The 24,000-nt window shown below is 46.5% G+C and overlaps 1 protein-coding gene across 1 annotated transcript in view; it reads left to right on the forward strand.

The window, feature by feature from the left end:
* kmt2ca (lysine (K)-specific methyltransferase 2Ca) overlaps positions 1–24,000 on the forward strand; it is a 130,263-nt gene that overhangs the window by 10,313 nt on the left and 95,950 nt on the right. Inside the window, exons 3-5 of the mRNA XM_080855301.1 lie at positions 8,516–8,604; positions 13,878–14,019; positions 17,857–18,072. Coding sequence (XP_080711427.1) covers positions 8,516–8,604; positions 13,878–14,019; positions 17,857–18,072 — 447 coding nt within the window. The remainder of the gene's footprint in view (positions 1–8,515; positions 8,605–13,877; positions 14,020–17,856; positions 18,073–24,000) is intronic.

Below are 24,000 nucleotides of genomic sequence, written 5' to 3' on the forward strand. Positions count from 1 at the left end.
TGTCTTTTTCTCACTGGCTATCCAGGATATGCCCTATGTAGTTCTGTGTACCGGGCTGGAATACCCTGAAAAAAATGGAAGAAAAGCTTTCACAGCATGACATTGCCAGCTTTACTCCCAAAATACACTAGTTAGTGTGTTGGCAAGATTCTATCAGTGTCAACTGGGCTGTTGGTGGTGTTTGCTAGGTTTTTGCATGCATTTTAGGTAGTTAGATTGCCAGTTTTGGAACATTATTATTGGATTATTATTATTATTGCTGCTTTAAGACTGTTTTAGGGAAAACCATCCGTTGTTTTACTGTCTATGTTAACACACATGGGTCTTCTCTCAGTAGAGTACCTATCATTATAAGAGGGGGAGTAGGATGGTGTGTCAGTAGGATGGTGTGGGTTTGGTGCTGACCACGGCGGGGGCTCTCGGTTTCGATGCACTCCAGTCTCCATAGGGACAGGACGGTGGTGTGACATGTGATCTCTGGCATCGTGCCTTTGATGAGGCTAAAACGATGTTTGTTTATTTAAAGTGAAATAAGCGGTTGTTAGTGTCCTGCTGGTAAGGTGTGCATTGTGGCTGGTGAGCGTTTGGTTTTGTGGTCCTCTCATGGGGGTGGTGCGGGGGGTGTGTGTGTGTGTGTGTGTGTGTGTGTGTGTGTGTGTGTGTGTGTGGGGGGGGGTCAGCTCAGCAGAGCAGGAGCGCTGCCACATTGCAGGCCTCATTGGGGGCAGGGGCAAATGTCTTGAGCTATGGCTGCACATTAAAGCTGCCTGTGGGAAAGCCAGTGCTCAGTGCTGACCCGGCCTATTAGCAAGAATGCGCTGACCGTATTTCTAAGACTCTACTGCGGGGGACTGTTTCAGTTGCATCATTGTTTTTTTTTTTTTTCTGCCTGCGACACACTTTCATGTTTTTTTTTTTTTTTTTTCTTTTCTTGTTTTTTTTCCCCTCAGCACAGCCTTAGCAATGTCCTCATTTCGTAATGGTTATGTACTCATTTGTGCAAGCATTACTCGCAAAAACAAATAACCAAAATTTAAGTCACTAACCTGTTTTGTAAGCATGTGCAACAGATGTGACTGGTTCCTCTTGTGAGTGTGTGTGTGTGTGTGTGTGTGTGTGTGTGTGTGTGTGTGTGTCGTGAGCAGGAAAGTGGAGGGAAATAGCCGAGGGAGGGTGGTGGTGGTGGTGTAATCGCTCAGAGCTGCTTGTTGGACTCTAAACTGTTAACCAGGCAGAGGCTTCTGGCGTCAGGCAAAGCAAGCAGGCGGGCAGGAAGGAGTTAAACAGCATGCATGTGACGATGAGGACTTCCAGGGCAGGACTGAAGGGGGGTGTGCCCTGCTCTCCTCCACGGATTCCATGCCGGGTTTTAGGTCCATCCTCGCCTTGCTGGAACTACTTGCGCTGTGAGGTTTTTTTTCCCCTTCTTTTCACCCTCTTTCACTCTATCGCTCGCTCACTCTCCCTCGCTCGCTCACTCGCTCTGTGTTTTCCTCGGTTCCTTAGTGAAAGCGATTGTGGGTCTGAGCTATGGTGGGAAGGGGGTAGGAGATTGGAGGAATAGGCTCGCTTTTTTTTTTTTTTTTTTTTACAGCCTGACTTCAGAGGCTATTGATTCCTTTCTAGGCAAGATCAGTATAGCACATTTGTGTGATGATGATAAAGTATAAATATTGCCATTCTCATGTTCATTTTAGTTTGGACCATTCTTTTTCCGTTATTTTCAAATACTTAGATGATAGATGACAGGAAGGTACCACAAACCTTTCGCTTTTTTTTTATTCTTTGTTTGCTTTGTCAGTCTATATTTGCCTCTAAAACGAAATGTCAACGAAAGTTGCAGGAAGTCAAAGTTTTGAGTGTCTTGCCCAAGTCTTCTGACTGGAGTCCCCAAGAGTCTTTAGTCCCAGGCACCCATCAGTTTGCTCTGTTTGATATGTGGAAGACATTCCCTGTGGTGGTTCCCTGAAGGACTCTCCTGACCTTCTCCCAGACTTGAGCTTGGCAAAGGGGTGTTTGTTTGCCTCCGGCTCACTCGTTCGACCACATCCCACCTCTTGTTTACCCCGCAGCACTTCCCTCCCCAACAGAGATGGGGGGGTTACACGTAAAATCCATTTAGACGACCCTGTTTAACAAAAGCGGGTATTGTGGAGCACCACACTCAAGCATGGGCCATGCATAATGCAGAGCATGTCTAACTGTGTGAATAGCAAGGAGTCATGTTCTTTTTCTTTCGACTTTCCTTTCTTTTTTCTTCTTCCTTTTTTCCCTTTGTTTCTGTGCCCTCTAATGGGATGGGGGGTGATGCATGATTCCGTCTTAGCTGATGCATGAGTTGATCCATAAAACCAGACTGGTTGGAAGCCACGTTTGAATCAAGTAGAGAGAAAGACATGAAAGGAGATGAGAGCTAGGTCGCCCCACTGGTGTATTGGAAAAACTGGCCTATTGATAGTTTTGTACATTGAGGAGACAGTTCAGGGTCTGTTGCCAGTTCATGGTCTCTCATGTGGAGATCATCACGATGTAATGAATTCCCTTGGCCATTGGAACCATTCAACATAGATGGCAATGTTGTTGTTTTTTTTATTATTTTTTATTCGAGGGTTGCATCATGCAAGGTGTCAAAACATCTGTGAAACACTTGGTAGCGTTCGCTATTCTACAGTAAAGGGGCTCATGGGTAAAATACTAGGTAGCTAGTTAATCGAGTTTGCCAACTAGTGAGCTAAAAATCCACCTGGCACTATGCCAAAGGAATGCTCTCCATGTAGCTGATGAACACATACAGAGTAAGGCAGCGTGTATTTTGATGGAAACTTTGAAGTTGATGTATTTTGCCACTGTTGTTTTGTGTGGATCTTTCTAACACTACCCTGTTCTTGCATCAGCCGCCAGCGTGTTTGAGCTGTCCTGAGGGTATATAGCTGTGTGTTGAGAGTTTTTTTTTCCAGCAGCTCATATTTGTCCTGTTAAGTGCTACAGACAGATATAAGGATCACTATTTATGGATTGAAAGGAACCTTAGTGGACTCCAATTGTGTACTGAGCAGTGAATTAAGCATATCAGAATGCTCACTTCCTGGGCACCTTTGGCATTTTTGGCTGTGGTGTGTAGTTTAGTGAGCACTTTTAGTCCTATCACTATGTTCTTCTGAGCACTGTGGACTTAACGTGTGTAAATGTACCAATACGTTGTCAAGAATAAAAAATGTGGGCCATCATATTGTTTTCCAGTCCAGATCCAGTCTTAACCTCCTTGAGCTTATTTTACTGAGTGCTGGCCTTGCATGGTGACTTCAGCATTGGCATACATTGGCATACACCCCCCCCCCCCACCACCCCACCAGTCCAGGCTGGCCTGTAGTCTCCTGCTCTAGGGCACTAGTGTGGAAGCGGCCTCCTCTGGGCGTCTGGGCCTGCCCTATATATTTTTCACTAGGGTTGCGGCTAACAGTTTTGCCTGGCATTTTTAAACATTAGAACATTTCAACAGGGTCGTTATTGTATGGATATCAGTGTAGGTGTGATATCCAAAACAATCAGAATGGAAGAATGGATTATCCGAATGTAAGGTGGTGGTTTGGGTTAAAGTAGACTGGGTCAAGTTTGACGGGGGGGGGGGGGGGGGGGGGCGGGGGGGGGTGAGGGTGTTTTGCGGTGACCTGTGCTAAACCTGTTCCAGGCACCAGCACAATGGCCTGCATTTTCAATGATGTAGGTCATTGATCAGCGAGCGGGGCGCCTGGCCAGCCGGCTGCAGCAGGATCCGTCTCTACCCAGAAACCCAACCCTGGACATCTGATGCTCTCCTCTTCCCCCTGCTGCATTGTGCCAGTGTGTGTGTGTGTGTGTGTGTGTGTGTGTGGGTGTGGGTGTGGGGGGGGGGGGTTGAGGCGGAGGGGGTGGCGGAAATTGGTGGTGGGAAGGGGAGCGAGTCCAACCCTGCAGGCCCTCGACAAAGCCTTGCGATCGCCGAAGCCCACACGCTGATATTTTTAACCCGTTCGTCGTGTTGGGCGGCTCGTCTCTAATGGAGCTAATTATATCCCCTCTGGTTGAGTGCCCCTGGACAGTTGACTCCAGAGGGCTGTGGTGTGGTAGATTTCTCTCTCGCCCCATCTCTAGGTTTACCACTCAGCTGGATGTCCTCGCAATCATTCTCCCTGATTACTCCCTGAGATGTGGGGCAGATAACGCCCAGTCTGGGAGGACGTCCTTTAAAACGGGGATGGGCTTTGCTTCAACACACACACACACACACACACACACACACACACCTCTACCACCAGTCCCAACATTTTATTCATTTGCTGCAATGAGTTGCTAGCTGTTGATAGGGCGCATGCACCTTCAAAGAACCCTCTAATGGCAGTACTTGCCCCATAGTACCTTGTCTATTAAAGAAAGTTTGGATTCAGAGTTCAGAGGTGGAATTTGAACATTATGTAATTCGGACCTTACACGGACCTTACTTGTCTGAATTGGCTAATCATCTTTATTTTTAGAAATCTTTTGTTGGACCGACAGTATAAATCTGTAGGCTTTTGACTGCAATGCTTCAAGCTCATGTGTTGTTCCCAATGGTTGGAGCATGTAGCAGTAAGGCTGTGAGATTCATATAGTCCAGTGCTCATGCGTTGTTGCCAATGGTTGGAGCATGTAGCAGTAGGGCTGTGATATTCATGTAGCTCAGCACTCAGAATAGCACATGGGTCCCTGCTGCAGAGTGAGAAAGCCTGGACCTTCTAGAGCTCTGTTTGCGTTAGCGGCTACAGGGGAGATAGCGCTGATGGCTATGTGCGCTGGGAGCTGGAGAAACAGGTTTCCCCAATCGACCTTCATCTCTTTCTCTTCCCTTTCTCTTCCCTTTATCTAGTCTTCCCCTATCAGTTTATTTCTGTTGTCCCACTTCTGCACTCTGCTCTCTCTGTCCATTCACTCTTCATTCTGTGCTTTTCTTTAAATGTTCTCCTCTGAATGTCTGTTGGTCGTTGTGCTGCCTCCCTTCTTTCTCTCCACTCTCTGCTCCCTGTCTCTACCCCTCTTCCCTTGCCTCCTGTCTTTCTTCTTTCTCTCCATTCTCTGCTCCCTGTCTCTCCCCCTCTTCCCTTTCTTCCAGTCTTCCTTCTTTCTTTGTCTCCACTCTCTCTCCTCCCTTCTTTCTCTCCACTCTCTGCTCCCTGTCTCTCCCCCTCTTCCCTTTCTTCCAGTCTTCCTTCTTTCTTTGTCTCCACTCTCTCCTCCCTTCTTCCTCTACATTCTCTGCTCCCTGTCTCTACCCCTCTTTCCTTTCTCCAGTCTTCCTCTCCATTCTCTACTTCCTCTCCATTCTCTGCTCCCTGTCTCTCCCCCTCTTCCCTTTCCTCCTGTCTTCTTTCTTTGTCTCCACTCTCTCCTCCCTTCTTCCTCTACATTCTCTGCTCCCTGTCTCTACCCCTCTTTCCTTTCTCCAGTCTTCCTCTCCATTCTCTACTTCCTCTCCAGTCTCTGCTCCCTGTCTCTCCCCCTCTTTCCTTTCTCCAGTCTTCCTCTCCATTCTCTACTTTCTCTCCAGTCTCTGCTCCCTGTCTCTCCCCCTCTTTCCTTTCTCCAGTCTTCCTCTCCATTCTCTACTTTCTCTCCAGTCTCTGCTCCCTGTCTCTCCCCCTCTTTCCTTTCTCCAGTCTTCCTCTCCATTCTCTACTTTCTCTCCAGTCTCTGCTCCCTGTCTCTCCCCCTCTTTCCTTTCTCCAGTCTTCCTCTCCATTCTCTACTTCCTCTCCATTCTCGGCTCTATGTCTCTCCCCCTCTTCCCCTCGCCTCAGCTGAACCTTCACTGGCTCCTCTTCAGAGGCGTCTGAACTGTCCAGTCGTATTCTTCTGGGACTTGTTTTCCTTCACCCCAGTAACGGTTCAGTCCCTTTACCCAGCATGCTCGGCACGCCTGACTTGCAAATCAGTGGCAGCTTGAAGGTTGACGGCAGATGAATTGAATGTTGAGCCTGGTGGTAGAGGTGTGTGTGGTGGTGGTGGAGGAGGAGAAGTAGTGTGTGTGTGTGTGTGTGTGTGTTTGTGGTGGTGGTGGATGTGTGTGTGTGTGTGTGTGTGTGTGTGTGTGATAAAGGAGGGGTGGGGGCTACATATGGTCTCGGTGTAGTCATAGCAGGCGTGTGAATTTCTGCTAATGTGTGCAAATTCACTGATGAACTGTAACCAGTCTAACATGCAGCTGTGAAGAGGTGAAATTGTCCTGTGTGGAGCGATGATATGAGTGGGGTACAACCATTAGTTGATGCCGGATGGGTACATCTCAGCCATTTTCATTCGTATAGAATGGAATGATTGTTGATGACTTGGGAGCAGTGCCTGATTGGTATTCGTTGAGAGTGTATGTATGTACATTTTGCTGAAAGATGGGACGTATTAAATGGTTTGGTTGAATGGCTGCAATGGTTGGGCAGGAGTGCTGTTGAATGTATTATATCATGGCAGAGTTGAATGGCTTGCAGCAACTAATGTTCAGTGTCGGGAAATGTCTTAAATGTGTAGGAAAATGCCTTAAGTTTAGGGTTTGGATATGTATTGTATGTATGGGCTACAGATTGTGCCCATTGGGTGGATACAGCTTGTGTCTAACCTCAGTGGGAAACCTTGCTACTTTACTTCTTCCTAAATGAGGTGCCAAAGCGCTGGTGTCATGGAGTGCAACAAGTCGGTAAACTAGGTTAAAAGGGAACACGAAGCTATTAATGAAGAGGGTGAGAGAAAAGAGAGTGAGAATCTGAGTGCCAATGCCTGAAGTCATTCTTCCACTCGACTGAATGTGAGTGAGGGCTTAGCTGCCCCCCCCCCCCCCCCCCCCCCCCCCCCTCCCTTCTGGCTCCCCCCACCCCCGTAGAGCTCTGGTTGTACAGTCCTACTGTAGAAACCATCGTCAAGAAGTGAAGACTTCTCACTGGAGGAACATTAGGGTACAGTTGAGCTCTGCAGTGTTTTGTTGTTGTTGTTGGTTGAACGCTCCTCCTGCCTCTGTGTCCATTTGTCTTGCCGTAGTTCTGTGTCCGTTCTCTCCTGCCTCTGTGTCTACATCTCTCTTGCCGTAGTTCTGTCTCCGTTCTCTCCTGGTGAGGCTGTGTACATCTCTCTTGCCGTAGTTCTGTCTCCGTTCTCTCCTGGTGAGGCTGTCTACATCTCTCTTGCCGTAGTTCTGTCTCCGTTCTCTCCTGGTGAGGCTGTTTACTGTAGCACTGCCTCTCCACCCTCAGTCAGTCTCACTCTCCTCCCTGCCTCTCTACCCTCCTCTCTTTCTCTCTCGCTCTCTCTCTCTCTCTCTCTCTCTCCCCCTCGCTCTCCCTCCCTCCTTCTCTTCCTGTTGGTGCGCTCCTCTGATGTGCTGGCAGGCCTGGCCGCGTCTGTTGAAAAAAAAAAAAAGAAAAAACCTCCATGTAGTCGCTATGGTGACGAGCAGCTGAGCGCTAGCTGCAGGCCGTGCTGTGCCACTCTGCCATTGGCTGCCGCTCTGGGCTGTGACACCAGTGTTGACAGTGTTTGTTAATGGGGGGTGGAGGTGGAGGTGGTGGTGGTGGCTGCTAGTGGCGAGCTGATTGTTTTTGTTTGCCCACTTAGAAGGGTGGGGGTGGGGGGGGGGAGTAGTAGAGGAAAAAGGTAGTAAAGTGACGGAGAGAAAGAGAGAAAAAGGGAGATAGAAAACGAAACAGAAATGGAAAAGGAGTGAAATGGAGTGGGATAATCTAAAACCAAATCGCCTATCCTTTAAAGTTGGCTAGGGAACATGGCGTGTGTGTGTGTGTGTGTGTGTGTGTGTGTGTGTGTGTTACGCCTGTGGGCAGAGCCTGGTGTAGCAGGACGCAGACAGATCGGGGAGCTTCGCGTGACATCCTCAGCAGGAAGTGTGCTTAGTGGTTCCCACAACACAGCCGAACACGTTCACAAGCGTGCAACACATCCCACCCCACCCCCTGTCAGTCTTTACTTCTGCTAAACACAGAGAGCGCAAACACACACACACACACACACACAGAGGCAAAACAGTCCCACAGTATTGCTTTGCTGCGGGTTGATGTTGATGGCACTGTTGTTTGGTTGCTACGCTGTGTGTGTGTGTGTGTGTGCATGAATGTATGTGCGCACGTCTCTGCCTGCTCCACTGAAGTCTGTAGCGCTGATGACTCTGTGAGGCCCTCCTTCTGCAGCAGCATCAGCCCCTGCTACAGCATGGCTTATATTACAGCCTTGAGATCTGCCACGCTTTCTCTGTCTCTCTTATCAAGTTCCTCTCTGGTGCTGGAGGCTTTCTTTGGCTGTGTGAAGATCGGAAAGCCATTTTAGTTATTGGTCAGTTTTTCAGGGAGGCCGGTCCACTCGGTCGCCCTTGCTCTATTCTTAGAAAATGTAAGTTCCTCCTCGGTTCGACTAAACCAAGATTGCTGTCTATCGGTGGCTCTTTGCTGACATTGGTTTCTCAAAATGTGTGTGTGTTTGTGTGTGTGTGTGTGTGTTTGGGTGCTAGGTCACGCAGTCGAGGTCGTCCGCAGGCAGATGATGAGGTCAGCATGGACGGCAGTCAGCCTGCAGACAACGATCCTCTTCAGGACATGGGTAAGCCCTCCACACTATCTCCTCTCTCTCTCTCACACTCACACTCACACTCACTCACACACACACACACACACACACACACACACACACACACACACACACACAGAGTCCCCTACTCCTACTTTCCTCACCCCCTCCTTTTCCTCCTTTATTCTGAGGTTCTTCATTTTACCATCACCAATAGAAACCTCTTGGTTGTGAAAAGTAACAGATGGGGTGTTGCCATTGGAGATATGGCTATGGGTTGCTTTGGCCATGGATGACATGGCTGAACTTGACAGTGTTGGTGTGGCATGGGCAATGATGTCTCTGACAGAATCATGAGAACAAAAATGGCTGTTTATTATTTGAATGGTGACGTAGTGGTGTATGTCGTCATGCCAGCGGCTATGAGGTTTTATCAAATGGTGGATTAAGCTGTTCAGTTTTTTCTTGTTTCATCACTTTATGCAGAAAAACATCATGATGCAAATTCAAAGCCTTGTAGAGGCGTGCGGCATGCATGGCAGCCCTATAACACACACGTGCACAGGCGCACACACACACACACACTCACAGTTACACACACACACACACACACACACTCACAGTTACACACACACACACACACACACACAGATACACACACACACACACACACACACACACTCACACTCACAGTTACACACACACACACACACACACACACACACACACACACACAGATACACACTCCGAGGAGAGCCTTTAGTGACCAGCGACTGTGGCGGCATCAGGGAGGCGTAGGATGACTAATAACTCCTGAAAGCTTTTAACGTCTCATCCCCTCCCCGTCTCCTCCAGGAGGCTCACTGCAGCACTGCCAGGTGCAAACAACACAGCAGAGAGCCTCCTCAACTAGCACAGCACAGCACAGAGCAACCTCAACTAGCACAGCACAGCAGAGAGCCTCCTCAACTAGCACAGCACAGCACAGCACAGAGCAACCTCAACTAGCACAGCACAGCACAGCACAGAGCAACCTCAACTAGCACAGCACAGCACAGAGCAACCTCAACTAGCACAGCACAGCACAGAGCAACCTCAACTAGCACAGCACAGCAGAGAGCAACCTCAACTAGCACAGCACAGCAGAGAGCCTCCTCAACTAGCACAGCACAGCACAGCCTCCTCAACTAGCACAGCACAGCACAGCACAGCACAGCACAGCACAGTCTGATCCTGCAAACAACACAGCAGAGAGCACCCGCAACTAGAACAGAGCAACCTCAACTAGAACAGAGCAACCTCAACTAGAACAGAGCAACCTCAACTAGAACAGAGCAACCTCAACTAGAACAGAGCAACCACAACTAGCACAGAGCACCCGCAACTAGAACAGAGCAACCTCAACTAGAACAGAGCACCCGCAACTAGAACAGAGTAACCTCAACTAGAACAGAGCAACCTCAACTAGCATAGAGCAACCTCAACTAGCACAGAGCAACCACAACTAGAACAGAGCACCCGCAACTAGAACAGAACAGCACAGCACCGAGCACCCTCAACTACAACAGAACAGAACAGAGCAACCTCAACTAGAACAGAACAGTCTGATCCTCTAAACAACACCTCACAGAGCAACCTTAACTAGCACAGAACAGCACAGAGCACCCTCAACTAGCACAGAACAGTCTGATCCTCTAAACAACACCTCACAGAGCAACCTTAACTAGCACAGCACAGCACAGCACAGCACAGCACAGCACAGCACAGCACAGCACAGCACAGCACAGCACAGCACAGCACAGCACAGCACAGCACAGCACAGCACAGCACAGCACAGCACAGCACAGCACAGCACAGCACAGCACAGCACAGCACAGCACAGCACAGTCTGATCCTGCAAACACCACACAGAGTACCCTCAACTAGCACAGCACAGTGTGATCCTGCAATCAACAATGTGAAATGATTTGCTCAGCCCAATCACACCACATGTTCTAATTTTGTGTTGGCGCCCTCAGCTTGTAGTTGCTCAGCCGGGCAAGTTTGACAAAGGGTCCTTGCTGTGACGATGAATCCAGACTATGTTCCTTAAAACAATGCTAATTCTAAATTTCCCAACCAGTGGTTTGCTCTTGCTGGATGTTATAAATGGCTGTGAAGCATTGTTGATGTCGTAGAATGTCTGCCTGTTCTTGCTGCTGTTCTCAGTAGAGGAAAGAGGAAGATGCCGTAGTGATGACGGGGGGGAGGGGTGAGGCGTGTGGTTGAGTGGTCTGTGGGGGTGGAAGGGTGCTTGTAGCAGTTTCATAATTGGCGTTGCTGTTAGTTTAAACCAGGCACAGGCACAGGCACAGGCACAGGCACAGGCACAGGCACAGGCACAGGCACAGGCACAGGCACAGGCACAGGCAGAGTGAGTGGGGCAGGCCAGGTGTGAGTCTCTCAGGGCTGAGGTTTGGAGTGTGTGGCCACCAGCGTAGCCTCATTAGCATTAGCTGGCCTGGCGCTCTCCCTCACGGCAACGCTCTCCACAGACAAGTGATTTAAACACACACACTCTCACACACACACACACACACACATACAAACAAACAAGGACCTCACCCCCTTTAAGTTATTGAATAAATTACCCCTCACATACATGCGCACACACACACACACACACACACACGCACACACGCATACAAACGAGGACCTCACCTCCTTTAACTTATTGATTAAATTACCGCACACACACACACACACACACACACACACACACACACACACTCTTAGGATGACTCAATCAAAGTTGCAACACGTGATGAGTCCCCCGGCCCACTGTGCTGAAGCGGCTTTTGGAGATTAATTTCTTGGCTATTAATTACACACTGAGGTTTGCTCCTCGCTGGAGCCGATGGGATTTTCTGAGAGAGAGAGTGGTCTGAGAGAGAGGATTTTTAAAACTATTAGTTCCAAGACAAGCCCAGAAGATGGCCGCAGGCTTTCAGCCTAAGAGTGATAAGCCTGTCTCTATCCATCCATCGGTTTTATTTATTGATTTGTTTATTAATTTTTTCAATTTGACCAATTTTATATGTATGTATTTCTTCATTTTGCATAATATATTACTTGTATTACACACCGTATGAGTCCCTCTGTGTGGATGATATTGGCAGGCATGTCTCTGCTGCAGGAGTGTAGTTTGATGTCTAGACAGTGCAGGACTACAGGAGAGCACAGTGGATGCACAGCAGTGATGCTAAGGGCTGATGGGATATGTAGTTTGATGTCTAGACAGTACAGGACTACAGGAGAGCACAGTGGATGCACAGCAATGATGCTAAAGGCTGATGGGATGTATTTATACCCCCCCCCCCCTCCCATCTATAGCTCTGGAAGTTTCTTTAATGAGCTTCTTAGGAATCACTTCCGGGTCAGCACACAGCTGCATTTTCCAAACATCTTATTTCTGTCTCTCTCATTTACATTTCAAAGTGGGTTAGGGGGAGGCTGCATTTGTGGAGGTAGGGATGTAGAATGAGAGTGGACGAATATCAACTCGCAAAAAAATATGCCATCCCCATACAGATATAGATACACACACACACACACACACACACACACACACACACACACACACACACAGGCCAGATGAAAAATGGATGTCTAGCGTCTGTTGCTGGGTTGAAAGAGTGCTTTTCCACTGTTCAGAGAGCTCTACTCTGCAGGCGGTTTGGAGTCGGACGTCTGCCTAACCGCTCCAGCCATGCCCAGTCAACAGCACTTCTCTCTCGTTTATTGTGCTTTCAATGATCAACTATCAATGTATTTTAAAGAGGCAACTCTTTATTTTATATGTCAGACGAGTCTTTTCCCCCAAATTCAGGCACCGAACTTCATGCCCTTGATGGGACCGTTTGATAGATTGATTAATTGATTAATTGATTGATTAGTTTATTGACAACACATCAGCTTTTTCCTTTACAGGAGCACTGTTCTTCCTGTGGTCAAACAAAACATATATTCTTTTTACATTTTTCTCATTGATAGAGAGCAGATTAAGGAGTGTGTGTGTGTGTGTGTGGGAAGTGCTGAGATGGTGGTGGAAGTGCAGTGCTTTGATGATTGAGCACGGGTGTCCTCTGGAGCAGCCCTGGTGGAGTGGGGGGGTGTGGGGGTGTGGGGGAGGGTAAGCGGGGCCCCCTCTTGCGCGTGTGCTTTTTTAAAAGCACCATGTTTCCCTTTGACAGTCACTCTTTGTCAGCGGAAAATGATGTGGTGTTTGTGTATGTGTGTGTGTGTATTTCAACGGCACTGTGTGGGCCACACTGCTGCCAGAAAGCCTTATTATATATATATATATTTTCTTTTTCAAAGGTTAGAGCAAAGGTCACATCACCCTCTCGTGTGAGTTGGGGGTTTTGTCTGGTCTTTCTTTTCCTTTTTTGTTTGTTTTGGCTGTCAAATTGTGCATTTGACTGAAGTGACTGTTTCTCTCTTTGGAGAAAGACTTTTTTCTCTTTGCTTGCTCTACCTGAAGCTGTAGAGTCAGCAAGCCCTCCCTCAGATGAACAGAGAGGGGCCTTTGTCAAAGCAGAAGGGGGAGAGGGTTGGATGAAGTTGAGTGTGTGTGTGTGTGTGTGTGTGTGTTGAGAGGCTGAGACCTAGATGGTGATTGATGGGATGGGGTTGATTGTTTTATTGGGATAGGATTGAGCAGCAAGCGTGATGTGATGAAGAGAGGAACTCACCAGGGTACAATGTGTTTTTGTACCTCTGAGAAGCACAGACAGGATGAGGTCAAAACTGTGTCAGTCACAGGCCTTGAAAACACACACACACACACACACACACACACACACACACACACACACTGTACTGGTGGCAAGTAATGAGTGTGGCCCTCTATGCAGAATAGGTGACTGGAAGAGATTAACAACAAATCATTCAAAGCTTCAAATCAGGGCTCCTCTTGAACTGTTCCAGTTGCTATTTGTTTTTGTTTTTGAATTGAAAAGATGAAGTTGAAAATAAGATTTTGGGAATGCAAACAGTGTTGCCAGTTTCTTTCTGCATTTAAGGTGAATTCAAGCAGTCTTAGACTGGATAAATAAATGGATAGATAAAGGATAGATAAAATAATACACACAGATTGGTTTGGGTTTTTGTTGGTGACATGCTATATCTATGTGACAGTACATCATGTTGATCATGATTCATTTTATCAAAGTATTTATCAAATGTCTACTGAGACCTGATTCACTTTTTCTTTCCACTCCTCCTCTCCCTCTCTCCTCCTCTCCCTCTCTCCTCCTCTCCTCCAGAGCTGGACCTGGACGAGGAGCCGTTGCGGCCGATGCTCTGTTGCCCTGACGACCTGCAGCCGCTCTCGCCCCTCTTCCAGCGCTCCGTGTCCGAGGACTCGGCCGGCTCGTCAGCCTCGGCCTCTGACAACGCCAAAACAAGGTCTGCCCACTCAAACTTGTTTGTGTGTGTGTGTGTGTGTGTGTGTGTGTGTGTGTGTGTGTGTGTGTGTGTGTGTGTGTGTGTGTGTGTGTGTGTGTGTGTGTGTGTGTGTGTGTGTGTGTGTTTGTGTTTGTGTGTCTGAATAATTACATGCTTACTATGGGGAACCTTCCATGTTTGACCTTAATCAGAAATGTGTTCTAATTCAGTGACTCGTGTGTGTGGAGCGGGGGTGCGGTTTGTGGATGTTGGTATGTGTGAATGGGGGTGGGTGGATGTGCGCATGTTTGTTTCTCTCTCTCTCTCTTTCTGTGTGTGTGTGTGTGTGTGTGTGTGTGTGTGTGTTGTTGAAGGGCTGTCAGTGAGTTTGAGAGCTAGCATTTGTTAAAAGAAGACAGCCCTGCTGTACTGGTGTGTGTGTGCCTGTCATTCTGTCTGTACACAAACGTGTGTCTGTGTGTCTGTGTGTCTGTGTGTCTGTGTGTCTGTGTGCATGTGTTTACACAAAGTGCCTCAACATAGCAAGTTTAGTTTTTTTTGCAAAATGGAACAAAAACAGGAAAGAGGAGAGGGTAAAGAGAACGAGGGGGACAGATAAAATGAGAAAGGGAAAGCAAGAGAGAAAGAGAGAGCGAGACTGAAAATAAGAGCGAGGCATGGTTAGTGAGATGGGGGAAGGGTTTATAGCAGAAATAATTGCATTGGGAAAGAATGAACAGAAGGGAGAGAGAGAGGGAGAGAGAGAGAGAGAGAGAGAGGGGGAAGGATAGGGATAGGGAGAGAGAGAGAATGAGAGGGGTCGAGAATGAGAGAGGGAGGGAAGGAGAGAGAGAGGGAAGGAAAGAGGGAGAGAGGTTTAGGGGCCTCTAGCAGTACTCAGTCTGGCAGCCTGCAGACTGAAATGCTGGTGCTGTAATTAGTACACAGAGAGAGAGAGAGAGAGGGAGGGCAGAGAGAGAGAGGGAGGGAGGGAGAGAGAGAGAGAGGGAGGGAGAGAGGGAGGGAGAGGGAGGGAGAGGGAGGGAGAGAGAGAGAGGGAGGGCGGAGAGGAAACGGGGAGGAGAAGAGATCGTGGAAGCAAAAGAGGGGGCTTCTCTTTCTAGCTTCAATTAGCACAGATTGAGTTTCTCTTCATGCTGATGTACACAGACATTAGCAACATGTGTTTGTCAGATCCCCTCCACACACACACACCACACACACACACACACACACACTTATTGGTTCAAGGAGGGTGGAGGAAGGGTGAGAATTTCCTTCAGGGTGGTCTCTTAACTCATAACGACCATTCCCTGAAGATGATTCAGCATTCTGTCTCCCCATTCATGGAAGGCTGTCCTGACACAGGGCAGGAGGGGGAGTGAAGTGTGTGTGTGTGTGTGTGTGTGTGTGTGTGTGTGTGTGTGTGTGTGTTTCTTCTTTTCATTCTTTGGCTCCTCTCCACCTCTTTTCTTTTGGCCTCATCGTTTCCCTCATCCTATCACAGTGTAAATCCTACTTAAGTGGCCCGTGTGAATGATGTGACTGGGGTGTTTGGGACCAGCACTGTTTAGTATATTTCTCTGTGTGTCATTGTGTGCGGTGACTAGGTTGAATAATGACATGGTGATGTTTACTATGGGGAACTTTCAGTGTTTGACCTTAACCAGAAATGTGATCTTATTCTGTGCTTGGACTAGGGCTGAACGATTTGTGAAAATAATGTAATTGCGATTTCCCCCCCCCCCTCTTTTTCCCCCCAACAAAACGTAATGAATGATTTAAATATGACCAACACAATATTAGATACATTTGGTGTAAAATATTCTGTGTAAAACAAGAAAAACTAAATCGGTGGCTTTGCCACTGTGCATTTAAGTAATTTAAACCAAGTCATTGTAAGTATAACACAAGGCACCTTTTAAACACTTTAAACTAAAATGTACCATCTTAAATGTATACATTTTTAAGATCACGTTGTTTTCGCGCACGTTGCGGTTAGAAAATTGCGTTTTATCATATAGCGATTTTATCGCAAATGCAATTAATCGTTCAGCCCTAGCTTGGACCCAGGTGTGTTCTTGTGTTTGTGTGTGTGTGTGTGTGTGTGTGTGTGCGTGTTCGTCAATCTGTCCTGGTCACAGTGCCCTGGTGTAGATGCATGTGAGAGATGTGGAGACATGGCACTGTTGCGTATGCAAACGAGTGAGGTCCGCAAGGCGTACTAATCAATCGCTCCAAGAGTGAGGTCCGCAAGGGGTACTAATCAATTGCTCCAAGAGTGAGGTCCGCAAGGGGTACTAATCAATCGCTCCAAGAGTGAGGTCCGCAAGGCGTACTAATCAATGGCTGCAAGAGTGAGGTCCTCAAGGGGTACTAATCAATCGCTCCAAGAGAAGGCTCTGCTTTTTGTGTGGCGTAAATCCCAAGAGAACCTATTAGCAGCAAAATATTTCCGTACAAATATTTGCTGTTTCTGCTGGCGTATGTCAGATGTCATTTTTTTCATCGCCTGACAGCCGTTAAGCTCGTTTCTTCGCTGCAAATACAAAGATGACGTTTTTTCATCCCTCTGGGGTACATGTCATACAATTTGGCAGATTCCAGGCATTCACAGCTTAATCTGTGTCACTGTTGGAAAACACACACACACACACACACACACACACACACACACACACACACACACACACCCTGTGATTGGCTCTATTTCAGGGTCTCCCTCTGTCTCTCTATCTCAGTCCGTCCCCTTCTTCTTTTTTAAGTGCATGTGTCACTGAACTGTGTCAGTCCTAGCTTGGAAGGCCTTTGGTAATGAGGAGTAGTTTTGTCACATGAATGGGCAGGAAAATGCTGCTTAGTGCTCCTTAGTAATAATTACCAAAGCCGATAATTATGACACACGCACACACACAGAAACACACACACACACTCTCACAAACACACACACTCAACCCCGCCCCCCTTCTGCTAGTGTTTGCCAGGAGTTTGTGTCTGTCAAGCTGGCCTGGTGTCGGTAAGGGACTTGGGGACTGAAGATCCCCCGGCACATTTATTTTTTCAAAGGTTGTCAACAGCATGCCAGCCATTAAATAACACAGAAGGGGGGGTTGTGGATGGGGGGGGCGAGCGAATGACCCTCTGACCTAATTCCTGTGTAGGATTCACCGAGTTCTTGGAACAGTTCAAGGTGGTTTCAGCGGAAGGTTCTAGAATGAAAAGATCTGAACTTGTAGTATTCATTCACCGACCAGGTCAGCAATGAACCACCGTTGTCTGACATGGGGATTGTACATGTGTCATGGGTTACTGTTCATGACTGAATACCAAGATATGTTTGTCAGGGTGAGGTGTCTGCAGTACATAGAGGTGTACAATATCCCCAGACGTGAACACCACAGTGGAGAATTAAGGTTTTATGGAGCTTGTTTTTGCTGTGGTCACTCATGTTAACATAAGCTGCAGATGCTGAATAGGGTGATGCATTTTGACTGTTTTTATACTTCCTTTCTTTGCTCTACTCCTCTTGAACATTTTGTTATTTGTATATATTTGTATATTCTAACCCTGGCAGAAAAATGTCTATGTGTGAGTGTTGTTAAGGACTGTTGATATGGCCTGAGGGCTTTTGTTAGGCAAGTTAGGTCTTTCTGTCAACATTTTATTTTTCGTTTCACAATCTTGTCTTTACTGCCACATTTTACCACCAAGGTTTAAGGACTTTCCATTTGTCCTTGTCAAATAGAGATCCCACTTTATACATTATCAACAAAACTGATCTCTCTCTCTCTCTCTCTCTCTCTCTCTCTCTCGCTCTCTGTCTCTCTGTCTCTGTCTGTCTGTCTGTGTGTGCTGCAGTGAGAGGTTGTGTGCCTTCTGCTACTGTGGGGAGAGGAGTCTGTTAGGCCAGGGCGAGCTGAAGCTGTTCGGGCCGACGCCAGGCTACGTACCGCTGCACATCCGCAACCGTCACGGCAGCTCGGAGAAAGATGACGACTACCACGATGACGACAACGACTTTGAAGACAACGATCACAACCGGAGCCCCGGCCCACAGGGGAGTGGTCTGAAAAAGTAAGTGTGTGTGTGTGTGTGTGTGTGAGTGTGTGTGTGTGTGTGTGTGTGTGTGCGAGTGTGAGGGAGAGAGAGAGTGGGTCACATCCTCTGCCCCCTCCCCTTCTCCCCCCCTCCCCTCCTCCCCCTTGTCATTTAGAGAGCATTGACCCTGATGGCCCCCCACACGGGAAGGAACAATGGTGAATGCCACACAGCTGAAGGTCCAATTAGAACAGGGAGGTGTAATTACTCACTGTGATCAAACGCTGTGTGTGTGTGTGTGTGTGTGTTTGCGCGTGTGTCTACGTTTGCAGACCCCCTGCTGGCTTTCTTTTTAACAATGCCAGAGGTTGGGGGAAAGGAATTTTGCATCCAACTTTTATGGAGCATTTGTTTTGTTAGTTTTCCATTCAGGGTGGCAGAAGCCCCATTTAATAATAACAAGGTGAAATTCCCCAACAACTCTACCTTGCTGTTATTATTATTCCGGTCATTTTTTACACCTTTTTCAATTCCCATAGTTTTTACAATATCGATTGACATTGCAGGGCTAGTAGGTGTGTCCTAATGCCTTGTAGTGTGTTTGTACCCAGCAAATGAATAGGTGCACTTTTTGTTGTTGTTTTAATTACCATATTTAGTCGCCTATTCTCCCATTGATTATTAATAGGGGTAGTTATATGTCTCTAGTGGCACACTGAAGTGCCGTTTACCCACTGGCAGCTGATTTTGCACAACCAGTAACGTTAAACCCAAATACAGGGCAAGAGTTGGAGTAAAGTCAACTTTTCAGACACTGGAGGAAATGGCTTAAATGCAGTTGTAATTGTCAGATGAAGCTATCAGTACACCTGTGGGTTAATTAAAGCCTGTATTTCAGCGGATGTTTTGCTTGTGTTCATTCAAGGAATATAATCAGGTGGGCTGAAAGTCAACAGCTAACTAGCTAGTGGCTAGTTTGCATTCTGTTATATTCTGCCGATATAGTAAGCTAACGTAAACCAATTTTAGCTAACCTGGAAATCTGATGGTAAAGACAACAGGGTCTGACAAATGATTGTTTCTAATGTCATAGTTTACGTTATGTTGAGGTGATTTTAAGATGACAAGGTCACTCAAAGAGCTAACTGATTGTTGGTTAGCTTGCAAGCAACTGGTAGTTAAATTACTGTAGGCGTTAACTGAAGTGTCTTCAAACTATATTAAGCAGAAGGTTTCATCTAGCACAATTTAAAGACTATGTCTCAGAAATAACCACAAAGTAACAATCTAAGAAAATGGTTTATTTTTCAGGTAAAAATATAAATATAGTGTAGCTGATGTTACCGTGACTGACTTGTCCACTTACAATAAATCGACTTTGTATATCTCTGCTTTCAGCTTGGGTTGGGTTACGTAGAAGAGTTCTGAATGGTTTCTAATAGTTTTAATATTTATGTAATTACTAGAACAATAATGTCTAGTCCACATGTAACACATGCTTGGAGTAGATCCTGAATTGTTTTTGCATGGTCATCTTCATATAGGCTAAAGCATAGTTGTAACTTTGTCAGCTATGGTAGTCTGTCTTATCCATCAATAAAAGATGTTTTCGTAGCGTATCATATTGCAGCCAGCGGTATCGGAAAATACTGTAAAGTGTCACTTCAAAACGTATAGAAGTTTAGTAACCAAACTACATGAATACTGATGAATGCTTCAATTACCTCTATGTAGCTAAATCTAATCTACAATGTTCTTAACTGAAAAGTCATGGGCACAAACTTTTAAGTGTGTCTTTTTTTAACATTATCTCAGTACCTTTGAGAATAGGTTTTATGAAAATGGTGTTTACACTTGACCAAAACCAAAAAGTATAATTCTTCAGATTTGTGTTGTTGAGTTTGTGCTACAGGTAGTAGGAGAGTAAAATCTCTCTTTTGTAGGGTGACGTGTAAGCGACCACATAGGGCACAGTAAGCAATGGCTGACTGCTACAGTGGCACGATCACATTCACATTTTCTTGAAGAAATACATCTCTAGCTTTAGTTGCTTGCCTGTGCACTCTGTCCATCTCGCTCTCTCTCTCTATCTATCTCTCTCTTTCTCTCTCCCTCTCTCTCTCTTTCTCTGGCTGTGTGACACTGTGATTTACCAATGAGCTGAGTTTGTGATCAAGCAAAATTAGTGTTCTCCATAGTGTACTGTTAAGACAAAAACAGAGAGATCCAGAGCTCTCTGACCCAAATAAGCCAACGTATGCTAATGAATCCAGCGCTAGAATTCAATTTGGGTCAATTAATTTGGTGCCAAACTGGCCCCGATGATTAGTCACTGAGAGCGAGGGAAGAGAGAGAGGGAAGAGAGAGAGAGAGAGAGAGAGAGAAAAAAAGAGGGAAGAGGGGGACAAGCTCCATGTGTGAGAATTTTACTGGCAGGCCTTACTGCAGCTACTCGTTCGTCAACTCTCTCTCTCTCCCTCTCTCCCTCTCTCTCTCTCTCTCTCTCTCTCTCTCTCTCTCCCTCTCTCTCCGTCTCTTTCCTGCTCTCCTTCTCCTCTGGATTGTTTTTCACTCTGGTCTTCCACGTGACCCATTGTTGACTAAGGTTCCTGTCGAAAGGCACCCTAGGGCCCATTGGCCGCCTGCCTAATTTGCCTGCCTCTGCGCAACCAATCACACGGCTCCCCTGAGGAGCGCTGACGTAATGCTGCACCCTGCACTGTTCCTGGCAGTCGGCCAACCGGCGGAGCATTGTTGCTCTCAAGCTCCACGATTGGTCGAAGTAAGGGACGGAGCAATGCCAGTGATGGATGGAGAGGTGGGGGAGGAGGGGGGAATGAAAACAATAACAAATAAGAGGCAGGGGTGGAGAGAGGGAGCCATTGAAGAGGTGGAGGATGGAAAGGAGGCCTGGTGTACATTTCATTTACATTTCATCATTTAGCAGACGCTTTTTCCAAAGCGACTTACAAGGATGTATACACATTTAACATTTACACTGATGGCACACTGCACATCAGGAGCAATTAGGGGTTCAGTGTCTTGCTCAAGGACACTTCGACAGGGAATCGAACTAGCAACCTTCTGATTATTATACGACTTCTCTACCTCCTGTACCACTGTCGCCCGTTGTAAGGTTTTTAAAGTATGGCTTCAGTTAAAGGAACCTTATGTGACCCTTTGCCACTTTTCTGGGGTTTGTTTTTTTATGAGCAACTACTTTTGGTGTCATCTTCAAATTGATTTAAATGGATCATGGTCATGTGAAGGAGAAGTCAACACACCCGTCATTCCTATTAGCCATCCAGGCTACATACACTATGTCGTATTCTGGTTTGGGTCGGAACTCCCTGTGAAAATGTGGGTGAAAGCCTTCAAAGCCCAACGTCGGCAACAATATCGGCAAGACACCAGTTAGCATGTTAGCAAGCTTTTATCAGTGCCAACTAGGCTGTTGGTGGTGTTTTTGGTATAATGCTTCTTTGAAAGAACGTCTGACTTCAGTGAAAAATGGCATACATATGCCTCATCAATGTGGAACTATCACCATGGTATTGTCGCTGATGCATATTAAGCTGATGAGCGCTAATTGAAGGTAACTTGAAACAGTCTCTGTGTAATCACACACTTAATGAAACACTGCTCCATCTAATTAGTGGCATATAATCCCATGATGGAGTTTATAATCAAGACACCCTCATGATTGCTGTCCGATTACACCACACACAGAGGATTGATCGGTTACGGGGAAATGGATTGGCCTTATTGAGCCGAGCCTAACCTCAGATTTGCTTAAAAGGCTAAAGACGCCGATGGTATGTTTGTCATCAAGATGGCAGTCGTTGTTTATATTGAAAAACGAGTTGCCCAGGTTTTTAATTAAACTATAAATAGTATAGATGGATTAGTAAAGACAGTGTGGGGTGTATGCCGCAGTCTTGACTTAGACCACATTTACACATAGCCAGATATTTATAGAAACTAAGATTTCTGCCCCTCGTTTTCAAAAATAACATTGTACACACAAGATCGTTTTTTTTTTTTTAAGTTTCTGGTTTCATGAACCCGCAGAACTCAACTATTTCTTCTATGGAGGGATGCAGTAACTCCGAAAGAGACAGTAGTGATGAACATTTGGAAGTTTTCATGCCATTCCTCCGGGAGGATCGCTTTTTTCTCTAGTCGGATCCAAAACCGTCCGTGGAGACGTTGGCAGGGTGTGTGTGTGTGTGTGTGTGTGTGTGTGTGTGTGTGTGTGTGTGTGTGTGTGTACGTCTTGAGAGTGAAAGCTGTAAATGGTCTGCTGACCTCTGTGCAATTCTTCGCCTCTGCTCCTCGATATAAAAAAGCAGTTGTGTTTGGAAAAACAAACAGGCCAAAAGCGTTTGCATTAATGTATAAATGAGCACTACCTTAACAGCATCCATGATCAGTAAGCAAACTAACTGAAACATAGGACGCTCACATGACGTGATGCATTTTTAGTTGCATACTGTGACGTTTGAGAACCTAAAACTCCATTTGACCTGAGTTTTCAGAAATCTCTTTTTAGAAATGATCGTTTTCCGTGATAAAACCTCAGTGTTCGTGTAAATGAAAGGCCATACCGCATGCAAATATATGCATTTTCCCACCGTGTAAACGGGGTCTTATTGTCTGCTCGCGATATATCCCCACGGGCAACTCTAACTCTTGTAACTCTGTCTGATTTTCTCTGAGTAATCTAGGAGGATTACACAAGTGTTCTAGCAGAAAGAGATCGTTTGATCAAGGTGTATTTTCAGCATGACGGGAATTAGTGTTAGTGTCGAAATAACGCAGTTTTCAACTGCAGATAATTATCTTAACAATGCATATAATACAGTATATATGCCTGTGCTTGGGATAATGTGTTTTGTAATAATGGCTGTATGTTTCTGGCAAAACTGATGTGTAGGTGTGAGTCAATATTTATTTTTTGCTAATTTAACGTTGTTGATGCATCTGGAACATCTACCTTGTTTGTAGCGTGATTCGTCTGCTGATGACGTGTAGGACCTAGTTTTAATTATGATGATTGAAAACCGTTGGAGGAGTGACGATCTATTACCGACACGTGAATTTCTTTTACTTATTTTTTTTTCCGCTTGCCGCCTGTCGCCAGGGTTATTTGCACCTGTAATTAGACCCTGCCAAGTTGCTTCAGATGAAGGGAACCAAATAGCAAAAGAGAGGCCTGACTGTGATGTATGGCTGAAGATGCGACAGCAGTGCCAAACGGAACAGGAGATTGCCCATTATGCTTGGGCTATGGTGAATGGAAGCCATCCTTCAGTGCTTCCATCCAAGCCACATTTAGTGAGCATTTTTCCTTAATGTGTGTGTGTGTGTGTGTGTGTGTGTGTGTGTGTGTGTGTGTGTGTGTGTGTGTGTGTTTGTTTGTGTGTGTGCACGCACATGAGTGTGTGTCTGGTATGGGCCTTAATGGGGAGGAAGGACGGTGAGGGAAGCTTTATTTAGATGTATGCAGATGTGGCAGGGGAGGAGCGAGAGAAAAGGGGATAGCAGTGTTATACCTTCATCCCTCTGAGTTCACACCCCCTCCCCTCCCCTCCCCTCCCCTCCTCTGACTGCTCCCTCTCCCGCCCCGCCGCTGCCCAGGGGCTGCCTGGCCTTCTGTAAAACCAGGACTCGCTTTTAAAATGTTAATTCCTGTTTTCCGCTTCCGTGAGCCTCAGAGACTCCAGCCTCGTTTAGGAGGCTCATCCAAGGCAGCCAGTCACTCCGTGAGCCTTCCCCCTCTGTGTCCCTTTCCTCTCTCTCTCTCACACACACACACACACACACACACACACACACACACACACACACACACACACACACACACACACACACACACACACACACACACACACAATCTACCCCCTCTTCTTAGTTCTTGTGTATCCGGAGTGGACTGTGTGGGGCAGAGTTGAACAGCCTGTC

The sequence above is a fragment of the Sprattus sprattus genome, assembly GCF_963457725.1.
Source record: "Sprattus sprattus genome assembly, chromosome: 17".
NCBI lineage: Eukaryota > Metazoa > Chordata > Actinopteri > Clupeiformes > Clupeidae > Sprattus > Sprattus sprattus.